Source organism: Capra hircus, chromosome 4, assembly GCF_001704415.2.
Source record: "Capra hircus breed San Clemente chromosome 4, ASM170441v1, whole genome shotgun sequence".
NCBI classification, from domain to species: domain Eukaryota; kingdom Metazoa; phylum Chordata; class Mammalia; order Artiodactyla; family Bovidae; genus Capra; species Capra hircus.
In genome coordinates this window covers 6,710,936-6,724,034 of record NC_030811.1, presented here as the reverse complement: position 1 = coordinate 6,724,034, position 13,099 = coordinate 6,710,936, and the positions used below count along the sequence as shown (strand labels likewise).

The 13,099-nt window shown below is 44.3% G+C and overlaps 1 protein-coding gene and 1 pseudogene across 6 annotated transcripts; one reads left to right on the top strand and one right to left on the bottom strand.

The window, feature by feature from the left end:
* Positions 148 to 2,305, bottom strand: LOC108635867 (annotated as a pseudogene).
* On the top strand, positions 4,655 to 10,919 carry LOC108635821 (GTPase IMAP family member 4-like). 6 transcript variants are annotated; one of them, XM_018046742.1, is made up of 6 exons: positions 4,670 to 4,725; positions 4,880 to 5,140; positions 5,299 to 5,379; positions 5,956 to 6,051; positions 7,345 to 7,398; positions 9,995 to 10,919. In XM_018046742.1, the coding sequence occupies exons 5-6, from the start codon at positions 7,359 to 7,361 to the stop codon at positions 10,903 to 10,905; spliced, it is 951 nt and encodes a 316-aa protein (XP_017902231.1). In that variant the 5' UTR covers positions 4,670 to 4,725; positions 4,880 to 5,140; positions 5,299 to 5,379; positions 5,956 to 6,051; positions 7,345 to 7,358; the 3' UTR covers positions 10,906 to 10,919. The 6 variants fall into 6 exon arrangements, with proteins under 6 accessions (XP_017902235.1, XP_017902230.1, XP_017902234.1 ...); XM_018046746.1 differs by lacking the exons at positions 4,880 to 5,140; positions 5,299 to 5,379 and adding an exon at positions 9,469 to 9,595 and having other exon boundaries at positions 4,655 to 4,725; XM_018046744.1 differs by lacking the exon at positions 5,299 to 5,379.

The window sequence follows — 13,099 nt, the reverse complement described above, 5'->3', positions numbered from 1 at the left end:
ATCAGCTTCAAAGGAACAGTTCTGTCCAGCCAAAAGGCCAAAATCTCCCGGGGAGCAGGGGGGTGTGACAATTTCCAGGTCCACAGTACAAAATGCTGCACACCTGAAATTTTAAACAACTGGCTAGACAGTACTCCTCCCTTCCATCTACTCGCAATCACTGGAAAAGCTCAGACCATTAGGAACATACATATCTTTCAAATTTTGAGAGTCTTCTACAAAAGTCATGCCTCACATGCACTGTAAAAGAGATTTTCCTCTTCATTTCTCCAGCACTCTCCCTGGGCCAGGGAGTCCCTCACAGAGGGATTGCACTTAGCTAGCAGAACCTGGATGCCAATGGCCTCATGAACCCTGAGAACTTCTTTCATCATGTGGATCCCTGCTGGATCTAAAAGCTGTGCTGCACAGCCGTCAATCACAATGGTGTGGAATTCTAAGGAATCATGGGAAAGTCGCACTGAAACTTCATCCTGGATTCCAGTGAGAGCGGCTATTTCCCTTTTGATCTTTTCCTTTGCTACCTTCTTCTGAGCTGCCTATGAAATGATTGGATGGCATCACCGGCTCAACGGACATGAGTTTCAGCAAGCTCTGGGATTTGGTGATGGACAGGGAGGCCTGGTGAGCTGCAGTCCATGAGGTTGCAAAGAGTAGGACGCGACTGAGCGACTGAACTGAACTGAAGTTACTAAGACTGGATTGGGGGACGGGGAAGTTTATAAAGAAGATTTAAAATATTCTCTGTTCATGTAGTAGAGAGCGGATTCAAAGTGGACAACCTTGATGGCTGACTTAGCCTGATAGGTCTTGTAGGCAGACATGGATTCAAAGATTTCAGGCTCTTTTGTTGGGCCAAGCAATGAATTCTTTACTTCTGAGTATGGAGGATGAGCCAAAACATAGAAAAAACAACCCCAATAAGCAGGCCTATTTCAGTACTCAGTTCAGAGGACAGCACAGTACCAAATGAGATAACTGTATCCATTCAGCTAATTCTCCACATTGTCCACGGAATTCTCTAGGCCAGGATACTGGAGTGGGTAGCCGTTCCCTTCTCCAGGGGATCTTCCAACCCAGGGATCGAACAGGAGTCTCCTGCCTCACAGGCGGATCCTTTACCAGCTGAGCTTCCAGGAAAGCCCCACATCTTGGGCAGATTCTTAAATTTACATAGGGCTCTCCAGAGATCTGGCTTTCCAGGTGGCACTAGTGGTAAAGAATGCGCCTGCCAATGCAGGAGACTTAAGAGACATGGGCTGTATCCCTGGGTCAGGAAGATCCCCTGGAGGAGGGCATGGCAACCCACTCCAATATTCTTGCCTGAAGAAGTTTCATGGACAGAGAAGCCTGGTGGGCTACAGTCCATGGGGTCACAAAGAGTCGGACATGACTGAGCTTCTGACACTTTCACTTTCAGTAATGAATGATCCCCGCCATTACTCCAACGGAGTCTGAGTCCAGGGAGATACTTGGCCTGAGATGTATCAGCTGTGAAGGAGGCACAGGTGACAAATCCCCTCAGCAAGGCATCTGAGAGATAGACTGAAACAAAGCCCGCTTGATAGAGCCCATGGCTGCCTGATACACTCCAACCTGAAAGGTTACCGTATTGTCAACTATAATGTCATAGCTACTTGTGTTACATATCTTGCCTGATGTCTGGCTTAATAATGTGCTCCCATCTGAAACCACTCCCAAAGAAGGAGCAACATGGGCAGCGTCATAGCCAGCTCTGTACAGTTCTCAGCCAACTACAGCTGACTGATCATAAGGCACAACACTCCAAAATGCCCGTAGAGATGTGATGGAGGTCCCCAATAGGAAGTAAACGAAGCCAACAAAAGATTTGTGTAGACCATGGATATGTTCCTGGCCAGGAGAGAGAGAATAAGCAGTGGCCTGGGGCACCAACAAGATGCCCACAATCAAGACAGACATCACATCCCCTAAAATGTTTTCCTCCAGATTGCATTTTGGGAGCCACTGCAAAACAGGAAGGAAACCAAAAATGATATTTTGGGGTTTGGTTGGATTGCACTGGAAACTGTAGGTTTTGTGGCAAATTGCCTGAAGTTAGTATCTGGTTTCTCTTAAGGCTCCATGTGGGCCCTAGGATGAGGTCTGCTATGATCATTGGTCTCAAATTGCTGAAAGTTGTTATGTGATTCCTCTTCATGCTCCAGGGGGATCCTACATGGAGACCTGCATTGGTTATTTCCTTTAACAGAGTCCTCAGATGAAAGGTTATCTTGGTTTTTATTTTTCAAAGACATTTCTGGAGATAGATGTTCCAGCCTCCCTGAGCAAGAAATCAGATTGGCGAATTCACACAGGAGCTCTTCATTTCTCAATGCGACTGGTGCAGGACTCTCTTCTCACTTTCTACCTTCAGGCCAAGCTAGTTTGAGTGAATTCCTTCTACTTTGGAATAGCTCTCTGTGATTTCTGGGTCAAGAAACTTTTCCCAACCGCTTGATTCTGGGCCACCCACACACAACCTGCCTTCAAGGAGCATCTTCCACCATGGCGGGACTGAGGGGATAAAGTGCTGTGGCCAGAGGCAGCCTACCTCCAGGCCAGCGTCCCTTTAACCCATCGACCCCTTGCCCACCCATTGCCTGGTCCCTGGAAGAGGAGGGCCCAGCCAGGCAGGGTAGGGGAGTGGCTTGCAGGCACCATCTGAGAGATGCAGAAGGTGACTCTAGAGTGAAAGCCCAGCACGGTGTGTCAATATTTTGTTGAGGACGTTTGCATATATGTTCATCAGTGATATTGGCCTATACTTTTCTTTTTGTGTGTTATCTTTTCTGATTTTGATATCAGAGTGATACTGGCCTCAGGTATGAGTTCAGAAGTATTTCTTCCTCTGCAATTTTTTTAAATCATTTGAGAAAGATAGCTGTTAACATTTTCATAAATGTTTGGTAGAACTCACTTGTGAAGCCATCTGGTCCTGGACTTTGTTTCTTGGTCTGAATAACACATTCAGTTTCATGATTAGTTATTGTGAAAGTGAAAGTCCCTCGGTTGTATCCGAGTCTTTGTGAACCCATGGACTATACAGTCCATGGAATTCTCCAGGCCAGAATACTGTAGTGGGTAGCCATTTCCTTTTCCAGGGGATCTTCTCAACCTGGGTCTCCTGCATTGCAGGTGGATTGTTATCAGTATCGCCACCTGTCAAGTGGGAGACTGGGTTAGATTTCACAATAGGGAGACTATAGAACTGGTTATTGGTGTATTCATATATTTGATTTTTTCCTGGTTCACTGTTGGGAGATTGTACCTTTCCTAGAATTTGTCCACTTCTTCCATGTTGTTCATTTTATTGGCAAGATTGTTTTAGCTATCCAGGGTCATTTGTGTTCCCATACAAATAGTAAAATTTTGTGTTCTAATTCTGTGAGAAATGCCATTGGTTACTTGATAGAAATTGCATTGAGTCTGTAGATAACTTTGGATAGTATAGAACAGTATCATGACAGACATTTTCACAATATTGATTCTTCCAATCCATGAACATATATATATATACAGTTGCCTCTTGCCTCTCTGGGCGGCTCTCCAAGATCAGCAAGTGGGTCTCCCTCAGGCTCCTGTCATATCACTGCTTCTGCACTGAGTCTCAGAGCATGAGAGATTTTGTCCATGCCCTTTGAGAGTGGGCTCTCTGCTTTCCATGCCTTCTCGCTCTCCCATGTGTAAGCCCTGTAGCCTTCAAAGTTGCATGTTTTGGGGCTTCTCAGGTGGCTCAGTTGTAAAGAATCTGCCCACAATGCAGAACATGTGCATTCGATCCCTGGGTCAGGAAGGTCCCCCAGAGCAGGGAATGGTTACCCACTCCAGGATTCTTGCCTAGAGAATCCCATGGACAGAGGAGCCTGGCGGACTACAGTCCATGGGGTCACAAAGAGCCAGACACAACTTAACAATGACATAACGAAGTCAGATATTTTGGTGGCTCACCTTTCTTCTACAGGACCCCCCCTCTCTGGGGAGCCAGAAGTGGGGCCCAATCCCTTGCTCCTTGGGGAAAACCTCTGTTGTTCTGATTATCTTCCCATTTGCAAGTCACCTACCTAGGGATGTGGGTCTTGACCTTACTCCCTCCTATCTGTCTTGTTGTGGTTCCTTCTTTTTACCTTTAGCTGTGGTAAATCTTTTCTACTAGTACTTAGATCATAGTTATTTTCTAGATGCTTATAATTCTGGGGTGCCCATAGGAGGAGTTGCGCTCAGGGTCTTCCTGCCCTGCCATCTTGGCCAGACTCTGAGCGTCAGCACTCTGATTTTGACCCAGTAGTTTTTTCTCAACTTTCACAGCATGACCAATCTTGTTTCCCTCCCTTTTGTACTACTCTCTGCATGGCCTAATATGGTAGTGACTAGGCAGGTGTGGCCATTCAACTGTAACTTTCAATTAAACAATTTGGAATAAAAAGTAAAATTCAGTTCTTCAATTACACTTCTTACATTTCATGAGCTCAATAACCCATGTGGCTCAGGGCAACCTTACGGAACCACACAAAACAGATTCATCTTTGCAAAGAGTTCTAACTCTCCTAGATGATCACAGGGGCAGCAGGTCTTTTGCGAGAGTTTGGATGGCTCCGCCCTCACTTCCTGTCTCCTCCTGCCTCCTCCTTTTAATAGCTTTGCATCACCTCCTGGTTCAGCCTTGTCTTCAAAGTAAGAGAAGGGAGCAGGCCCCAGATTTTCTAGGTAAGGGAAGAGGTGTGTTTGTGGGGGTGAGAGGGAGGGAGGGAATTGTGTGATCTGATGGACGGGGACTCCTCCCCTGGATCTATGTCTTAAACCTCCTTGCAAACTTGCTCTCAGAATATATTTCTCATTGGGTTTCTCTTTGCTGTTTTAGGCTGTAATCTGTTTTGAAGGCTGAGCCCTACAAATTGATGCCTCTTTCCATGGTGATGGCTCAGAGGATTCTTGTGCAAACAAATGATTCCTCTCACCATTCATAGAATTTATAAGAAAACTTGAAGATTTCAGGATTAGCATTGACCAAGCAGACAGAATTTATTCTGTGGGAAGCTGGTGGTGAGAAGAGCTCAAAGAGATATAAGAGGCACAGCTCAGCACTTCCCCTGTTGCAAAATCAGCACACAGAGCAGGACCAGTGAGTCTGTTACCCAGTTAACTCTGCTCAGAGCTGCCCCTTTGGACCCGCCTCCTCAGGGACAGCATCTTCCTGGGCCTCACCTCTAGTTGGGGAAGAGAAGCTTTTAGAAGACAGGAGGAGGGAGACGCCAACCCATATTACTGTCTACCATTCAGGAGGAGCAGGGGACCAACTGATGCCTGTTCCTTAAACAGTAGGAGGAGAATTCAGCCATCCAGTGTCAGTGTGTAGACAAGGTCAGTCCTCTGGTTTAGTATCTGAACTAGGACAGCAGACTTTAAGAAATAACCCAAACCTTGTGTGTTCCTATTTCTGGTATCTTACTCCTTCTCCTAATGTCCACAACCAACATCAGCTTTATGAACAAAGCTTATTCTTTAAAATTCTGTGATTTCACCTCCCAGTTTATAAGAAGCTGTTTCCTACTCTTATTCCTAATCAACTTTCAAAAGAAAGTGTTTCACATTTGTATTTGATGCATTTCTACCAGATGACTCTATCTTTAGCAAATAGCATTTTCAGCCTGTTCTAGTTAAAATCTGCTGTGCTAAGAATTCTTCACATGGCTTTCTCCATTGCCCAACCTTAGAATGTAGTGAGAAAATAAAACATCTAAAATGTAATGCCATTTTTCAAGAGCAATGTGTTTTTAATAAAGAAAAGATAAGTTTTTTCACAGTCAGATGCAAGCAAGATATAAAGCTCAGTCACAGAGGAGGCAAGAAACAGTGGGGTATTTTTAATCAATTAATTTATTAAACAAACATTTTTTGAGATCCATGCTTTGTCCAATACTGTGCTTTTTTCCTCAGGAACAAGGGGGTATGCAAGACACAGACGGTTCACCATCACAAAGCTAGCAGTCTACAAGGAGACAGTAAAAAAAAATCAAACCACTTCCTATCGTGGTATGTATTCTATAGAAACTCTTGGGTGTAGTTAGAACAAAACCTGTCTTGTTGGTTGATAATGTGGGTGGAGAGACCCCTCTGGAGAAATAACAAAACACTGACGCCTCAGCACTGAGCAGAAACCAGTTGGCCATTGGGTGGGGGTGGGAGTGCTCTGGGGAGGGGCAAGTGCTCCTCAAAGATCTAGGAGTTGGGGAGAGCTTAGAGGACTCAGGGGACACTGAGGAGGCCAGTATGATTAAAGCTTTTTGAGAGAGAAATTGATCGTGCAAGGCCTTTGGGATCATTCCAAGGGCTTTCAACTATTTGAAAAATTAAAAAAAAAAAAAAAAAGCAATCCATTAGAAAATCTAAATGAGAAAAAAAGCCAAATATCAAAAAGGCATCTGACTATGTATAGAGAGAGTAACATGGAAATATAATTACCATATATAAAATAAGCAGCCAATGGGAATTTGCTGTATGACTCAGGGACCTGAAAACGGGGCTCAGTAACAACCTAGAGGGGCAGGATGTGGAGGGAGGTGGGAGGGATGTTCAAGTGGGAGCGAACATGGTAAACCTATGACTGATTCATGTTGATGTTTGGTAGAAACCAATCCAATGCTGTAAAGCAATTATCCTTTGATTATAAATTTTAAAAAGGCATCTGACTATTGAGTAGAGGAGGGATTGAAGATACAGTATCATCTGGGAGCCTACTACATTGCAATCAAATGATAGGACTGGATTCACATGGAGATGGAGAGAAATGGATAATTTTTCATTTGGGGAATTAAAATCTATAGGATTTGGTGATGGACTGTGAGCAAGTGAGGAAAGAAGTGTTTTAGAGATGACCCTGAGGTTCTTCACGAGCCATTTTGTGATGCCACTTACTGAAATTCGAACCAGGCTGGGGATGGAAGTCAGGGTTTCATTTTGTCCAAATAGGTTTGAGATGCCCACAAAATTGTCAACTGGAGAATTTGACTGGGATAGAAAAGGTTGTAACACTGGGATGGGTCCAGGCTGCAGACTACCTATAAATGGCACTCAGAGCAATAATTGAATAGAGGAGGGAAGGGCACCCAGAACCAGTGCCAAGGAAGCAGCTGAAGCACTAACATCCGTGTAAAGAAGTTTGGCAGTCTGAAAATGAGACTGAGAGCAGAATTAAGTATTGAGAAATAGAGGAGAGATCAACTAGCAAGTTATGAAGAAAGAGAAGATGTTGTTTACAGGAGGTCGATGTTTCCCGTTTGTTCTGCATTTCCCTGACATAACATAGTTCTGTCTCTTTATTCCCAGGAATCCAAACCACAATGGCAGCCCAGTACCTCAGCGACCCCAGGACCAGCCACGGTGAGACGCTGCTTGGGAAGGGCAGCCAGGCTTGGTGGGGAGGGCTGGGACTCTCCTGCCCTGTCACCCAGCCAACCTGTACAAGAGCAAAACATCTTCAACCACATTTCTCAGTTTCCCTTCATTTGCTCTGCTCTCTCATTCTCTCCACCCTGCTGCATCTTCCTTGTGATGTAGCTTAACAGCGAGCGAGGAGAGTTCCAATACCCTGACTGCTCCCGGGCTTGATGAGGTTTCTTACTTGCTACTTCCTGCCATGTGGGCACACGAATCAGGGGTTGTGGCCTCCCAGGTGGTTTCTCTGCCCCTCTCTTCAGCCTGAGAGGACTGGGAAGAAGGAACATGGGGGTGATCAATGCCTCATTCAGGCCCCTAATTTCCCTGCTCCCAGTGGCCTCACTCTAAGCAACAAACTCAACAGACTAATCACTCCCTTTCTCATATAACCCTCCCTCTACCCCTTTGTCCTAGGAATAGATTCTATCATTTGAGCTTTTGCTGGTTTAGCAAATCACTCTGCAATTTAGGAACCTAAAACAGCAACAATTTACTTGACTCTTAATTTTGAGGGTCACTCATTTGGGCTGTGCTTGGGTCTGCACCAACCTGGCTAATTTCAGCCAGACTTGACTCATGTGTGGGTGCTCGGCTGGTGGTTCAGGATGCAACACAAAATAATCTTGGGTGGCCTCACAGACGTATCTGGTGGTCAGCAAGCTCTGGGTTGGCCAGGCAGACAGGGTGACAGGGCCTTGTGCCCCTCATCAAGTAGGGTAGTCCAGGGCAGGTGTAGGGTTCCAAAAATCAGAAAGAGAAGGCAAGCGCAATGTGTCAGTGCTTTTGGATTCTCTGCTTAACCATGTTTCCATGATCCTATGATCCAAAGCAAGTCACAAGGCCCAGTCAGACTGAAGGGTTGGAGAAACAGACTCAGCATCCTGATGAGAGGAGCTGAGAATCCACCTTCCCAAGAGGCATGAGTGCAGAGATGGACTCCTTCGTGGCTATGGCTGCCATCTTCAGAGGTTGCCATCCATTCATTATCAGCACTGGCCAATGGTTATGGTGTTGGCACTGGCCTTGGTGCATTTTCACTGTCAGGCCATGAATTTCCTACACCCTCTCTCTAAGGCCAACCAATGCCCTGGGATCTCCTTAGGTTGGAGCTTCTACTGTGAAGCTAACTATTAAGAATACTCTGAATTCTTATGTACATTTTTTCTTAGATAAATCTTAGCCATCCCATATCCAGTGTTTGCAGCATTGGGAAATTTACTTCTTTTATCCCAGGATTCTGGTTCTGAAATGGGGAAAACTCTGCCTTAGGGATTCAGGGAGCAGCAAACACTTCATCAGAAAGTGTGTGGGAGATGGAGATTAACTACAGATTTTTGTGGACATCACAGGAGGGGTTTTTGCAAGTTCCTGGTCCTATTTGACTGATATTTTTTCAAGGTTAGCCCACCTCACAGAATAGACTGAAAGGAACAAAGAAGAAGTGGAGACACCTGTTAGGAGACTGCTGAGGCAGGGGTGGTGATGGAATCTGGACTGGAATGATGATCTTCAAACCAGAGACAGGCGAACAGATTTGGAGCCAAGAGAACATGCTGATGGGTTGGGTCTGGAAAGTGGGGAAAGAGGGGAGTCAAGGGCGACTCCTAGCTTTCCAGTCTGAGGACCTGGGTGAATGGTGATGGCTCTGAAAATAAACTGGAGTTGGTAACAGTGTCTATAATGTTGTACATGCGATAATGTAGGCATTGTCTCAAAGCAGAAATGGGTAAATATAACATAGAATTCCTCATGCAGGAATCAGACCCTTAAGTTCAAGGGCCCGACAGCAAAGTTTGCTTTCTCGGAAAAACAAGCTTTCACATGTGATTGTCAGTTGCCTTCCCTCTGGTCCTGGGTCTATGCCTGACAAATCCAGAGGACTTTGACATTGCAGAGATATGCAGAGACTTGCTGAATACCAGCACAGAAAGAGCTGGTAGATGATTTGGTGTTTAAATTCAGGTTTCAATTACTGTGCTCTACTGCTCTGATATTAACTTTCAACTTTCCTAGGAAGTCGAATATGCACAGTCAATTTTGTGATACCTCCTATCTTATGAAGAACAGCTACTGGCAGCAACTCAGAGTCCTCTTCTTAATCACATTGTTTCCTCCTCTATGAGCTGTTTGCTTCCACAAGGTCAGAGTAAGAGCTGAAAGGGATCCTGAAAAATATCTGTTGTTATTCCTGTTCAGTTGCTAAGTCATGCCCATGGAGTGCAGCTTGCCAGGATCCTCTGTCCTCCACTGTCTCCTGGAGTTTGCTCAAATTCATGTCCATTGATTTGGTGATGCTGTCTAGCCATTTTATCCTCTGCCACCCCCTTCTCCTTTTGCCTTCAACCTTTCCCAGCATCAGAATCTTTTCCAGTGAGTCTGCTCTTTGCATCAAGTGGCCAAAGTATTGGAGCTTCAGCTTCAGCATCAGTCCTTTCAATGAATATTCAGGGTTGAATATTTATTCAGTGGGCAGGAGCCTTGCAGGGGAGACATTTGAAGTTCATTCAAACACTGGATCTTCTGTTTCCTTATGTTCCAGGGCTTGCAAACTCTGGAGATTCCCAGCTGAGACTTGTCTTAGTGGGTAAGACTGGGGCAGGAAAAAGCGCAACAGGAAACAGCATCCTCAGAAAGAAAGTGTTTCTGTCTAGCTTTTCTGCTGTATCCATCACCAAGCACTGTGAGAAAGGAAGCAGCACCTGGAAGGGGAGAGAAGTTGTCGTCATCGACACACCTGGCCTTTTTGACACGGAGGCCCCAGATGCTGAGACTCTCAAGGAGATTAGCCGCTGCATGGTGCTGACCTCCCCGGGGCCTCACTCTCTGCTCCTGGTCATCCCACTGGGCCATTACACACCGGAAGACCAGAAAGCCACAGAGAAGATCCTGACGATGTTTGGAGAGAGAGCTAGGGAACACATGATTCTCTTATTCACCCGGAAAGATGACTTAGAAGGCATGGATTTCCGTGATTACTTAAAGCAAGCTCCTACAGCCATCCAAGAGCTCATTCACAAGTTCAGAAATCGCTACTGTGTTTTCAACAACAAGGCCACAGGAGCTGAGCAGGAGGACCAGAGGGAGCAGCTGCTGGCCCTGGTCCAGGATGTGGTGAACAAGTGCAAGGGGAGATACTACACAAATAGCCAGTATCAGAAGACCGAGGAGGAGATTCAGAAACAAATCCAAGTGTTACAAGAATATTACAGAGCAGAGCTTGAGAGAGCGAAAGCTCAGATAAAACAGGAGTTCGAAGAGGAAATCAGAAAGCTGAAGGATGAACTAGAACAGCAAAAGCGGAAGGTGGAAATGGAAAGGCAATTGGCAGAAAGGGAAGCTTACTGGATTTCAAGGCAGCAAACAGCCAGAGATGATATTTTGAGTCAGAATAAGATACTTGAAATCATCCTTAATGTGTTACGAGGTTTTTCCTCTCTGTTTAAGGATTAAACTTCATGAAAATATGTCTATATTTCCTGCATATTGTCGGGTGGTCCTGCCCCATGTAACTCAGAGAATTCTCCTTTTTCTCTGAGACTCTCAGGGCTAAGGAGAGTAAGTTCACTATTGATAACTGGTATATGTTTGATTGATTTAACAGGGAAGGGATAAATTCTCAACTTGTGAAACTCTGAAGCAGAAAGTATTGATGCTCCCTATTTATGAATTCTTTCTCAGAGACACCAAGACAGAATGCAGGAGACCAAAGAAGATGCCCCGAGCTTTCTCTTTTTATCCCTAGATGAGATTTCTCCTCTAGATTCTTTCTAGATTGGTGGGTGATCTTCCCCTACAGCTTTTCTCACTTATTTTGTCTTTAGACGGCGCTGATCATCTTACCCTTTTAGTTTATTAGAAAGATCGATTCTTTCCTTTAGTTAAGCTTACAGAAGGAGGTACTGATAGAAATCCTTCTAGATGAGTGAAAATTTGTTCACTTATAATTTTACTGAAGGCCTCAAAGTGTTCCTTATCAACTGACCATTATGAACAAAGAGTTCTCTGGCAAATAGATTTTTCAGAACTCAACTACTTGAAATGCCAAAAGTCCCAAAAGATATTCAACAGATAAGAGAATAATGCTTGGTGTATTCAGATGTATCTGTAGGAAATCTTTGACCAACAACAACCAGTTTGCTGAATAACCAATTCTCTCCTTTTCCTGTGAAACTAACAGCTGCCCCATGCAGATGAATTGTTTGCTTATTGTTATTTTAATAAAACTTTTCTGTTCTCTCATATTTGTGCAAATTGAATTCCCCCCCTCCACCGCCCCTTGGAGAGCACTACTACTCCTTCTAAGAACACAGGGATGAATTTCAGTTTTTTTGTGAAAGTCCAAGATGATTTTGGTGTAGACTTGGTCCACCCTCCAGACATCTCCCATCCCCTTTTTCCCCCGGAAGGTTTGAGCCACATTCTCAACCCCTCTGTCAGTCAAAGTCTACATTCTCCTTGGATTCATCATTATGTACTGGTAGAAATTATGTGTAACCAAGGTTTCTGAGACCTTTGTGGCTTTCCTGCTGCAAAAATTCTTTTAAATCTGTGGATAAAATAGAGACATTCCTGTCCCTTTTCTCCTCTTCCAATGGGTCCTCTTCACCTAGTAATTGTAGGCTTTCCCCAAGCACATTCCCATGTCCTTCCAACATGGTCTGGACGTCACATGTGACCTATGCCAACTCTCCTTGCTTGGTCGTCTTAAAATCATCTTCTCCATGCCCTCACCCATTCTGTCCAAAAGAGGACATATGCCTTGCCCTGACTTCCCCCAAACAAACAGAACTATACCTTTAACACAGATGTTATCCATCTATAGCTGCCTCACTTTGCTATACAGTAGAAACTAACATACTATTGGAAAGAAAATATTGCTGTTGTTGTTCCGTCGCTAAAGTGAAGTGAAGTCACTCAGTTGTGTCCGACTATTTGCGACCCCATGGACTATAGCCTACCATGCTCCTTTGTCCATGGGATTTTCCAGGCAAGAGTACTGGAGTGGGTCACCATGTCCTTCCCCAGAGGATCTTCTTGACCCAGGGATTGAACCCAGGTCTCCCCCATAGTAGGCAGACACTTTACCATCTGAGCCACCCGGGAACTTAGCAAAGGCTCAAAGATATGAGAAGCACCTGGCGAAGAAGCACAGGGCTCCAGCAGAGGCGGTCACTCTGAGTGGACAGATTCTGTTTCACTCTGCAGAATGTGGGAGGACTTGGTCTCTATGGTTTTCATCATCAGTGTCTCAATCAAAATTGTTAGGTGTGAATTTAACATGCTATTGTATTACAACTTTATTGTATTACAATAAATACAATATTGCATTAGTAATGTAATATTATAATGTAAATTATAAGGAATTGTTAATTAATAATGTAATATTGTATTTATTATATTAAAACTTGTGTTGTATTGTATTACAACACAAGCAAATATTCAACCAAAGAACCACGCATAGCCCTCAAAGAAAATTAAATTCAGGCTTAAGATGAAAAAAGAAAGCAAGCTAGCTGCAGTGGTAATTTTCAGTATAAATACATTCAGTTATTCTTATTCTTGCATCCCAGGTTAATGCTGTAGATGAGACAAAGAAAATCGTTCTGCTATTTATTTCCCACCCATTACTTTAATCATTTCATCA

Coding starts and splice junctions, on each gene's coding strand:
- LOC108635821 (XM_018046741.1), top strand. CDS start 7,359: ATGGCAGCCCAGTACCTCAGCGACCCCAGGACCAGCCACG. Junction 7,399..9,994: donor CGACCCCAGGACCAGCCACG/GTGAGACGCTGC, acceptor CTTATGTTCCAG/GGCTTGCAAACTCTGGAGAT.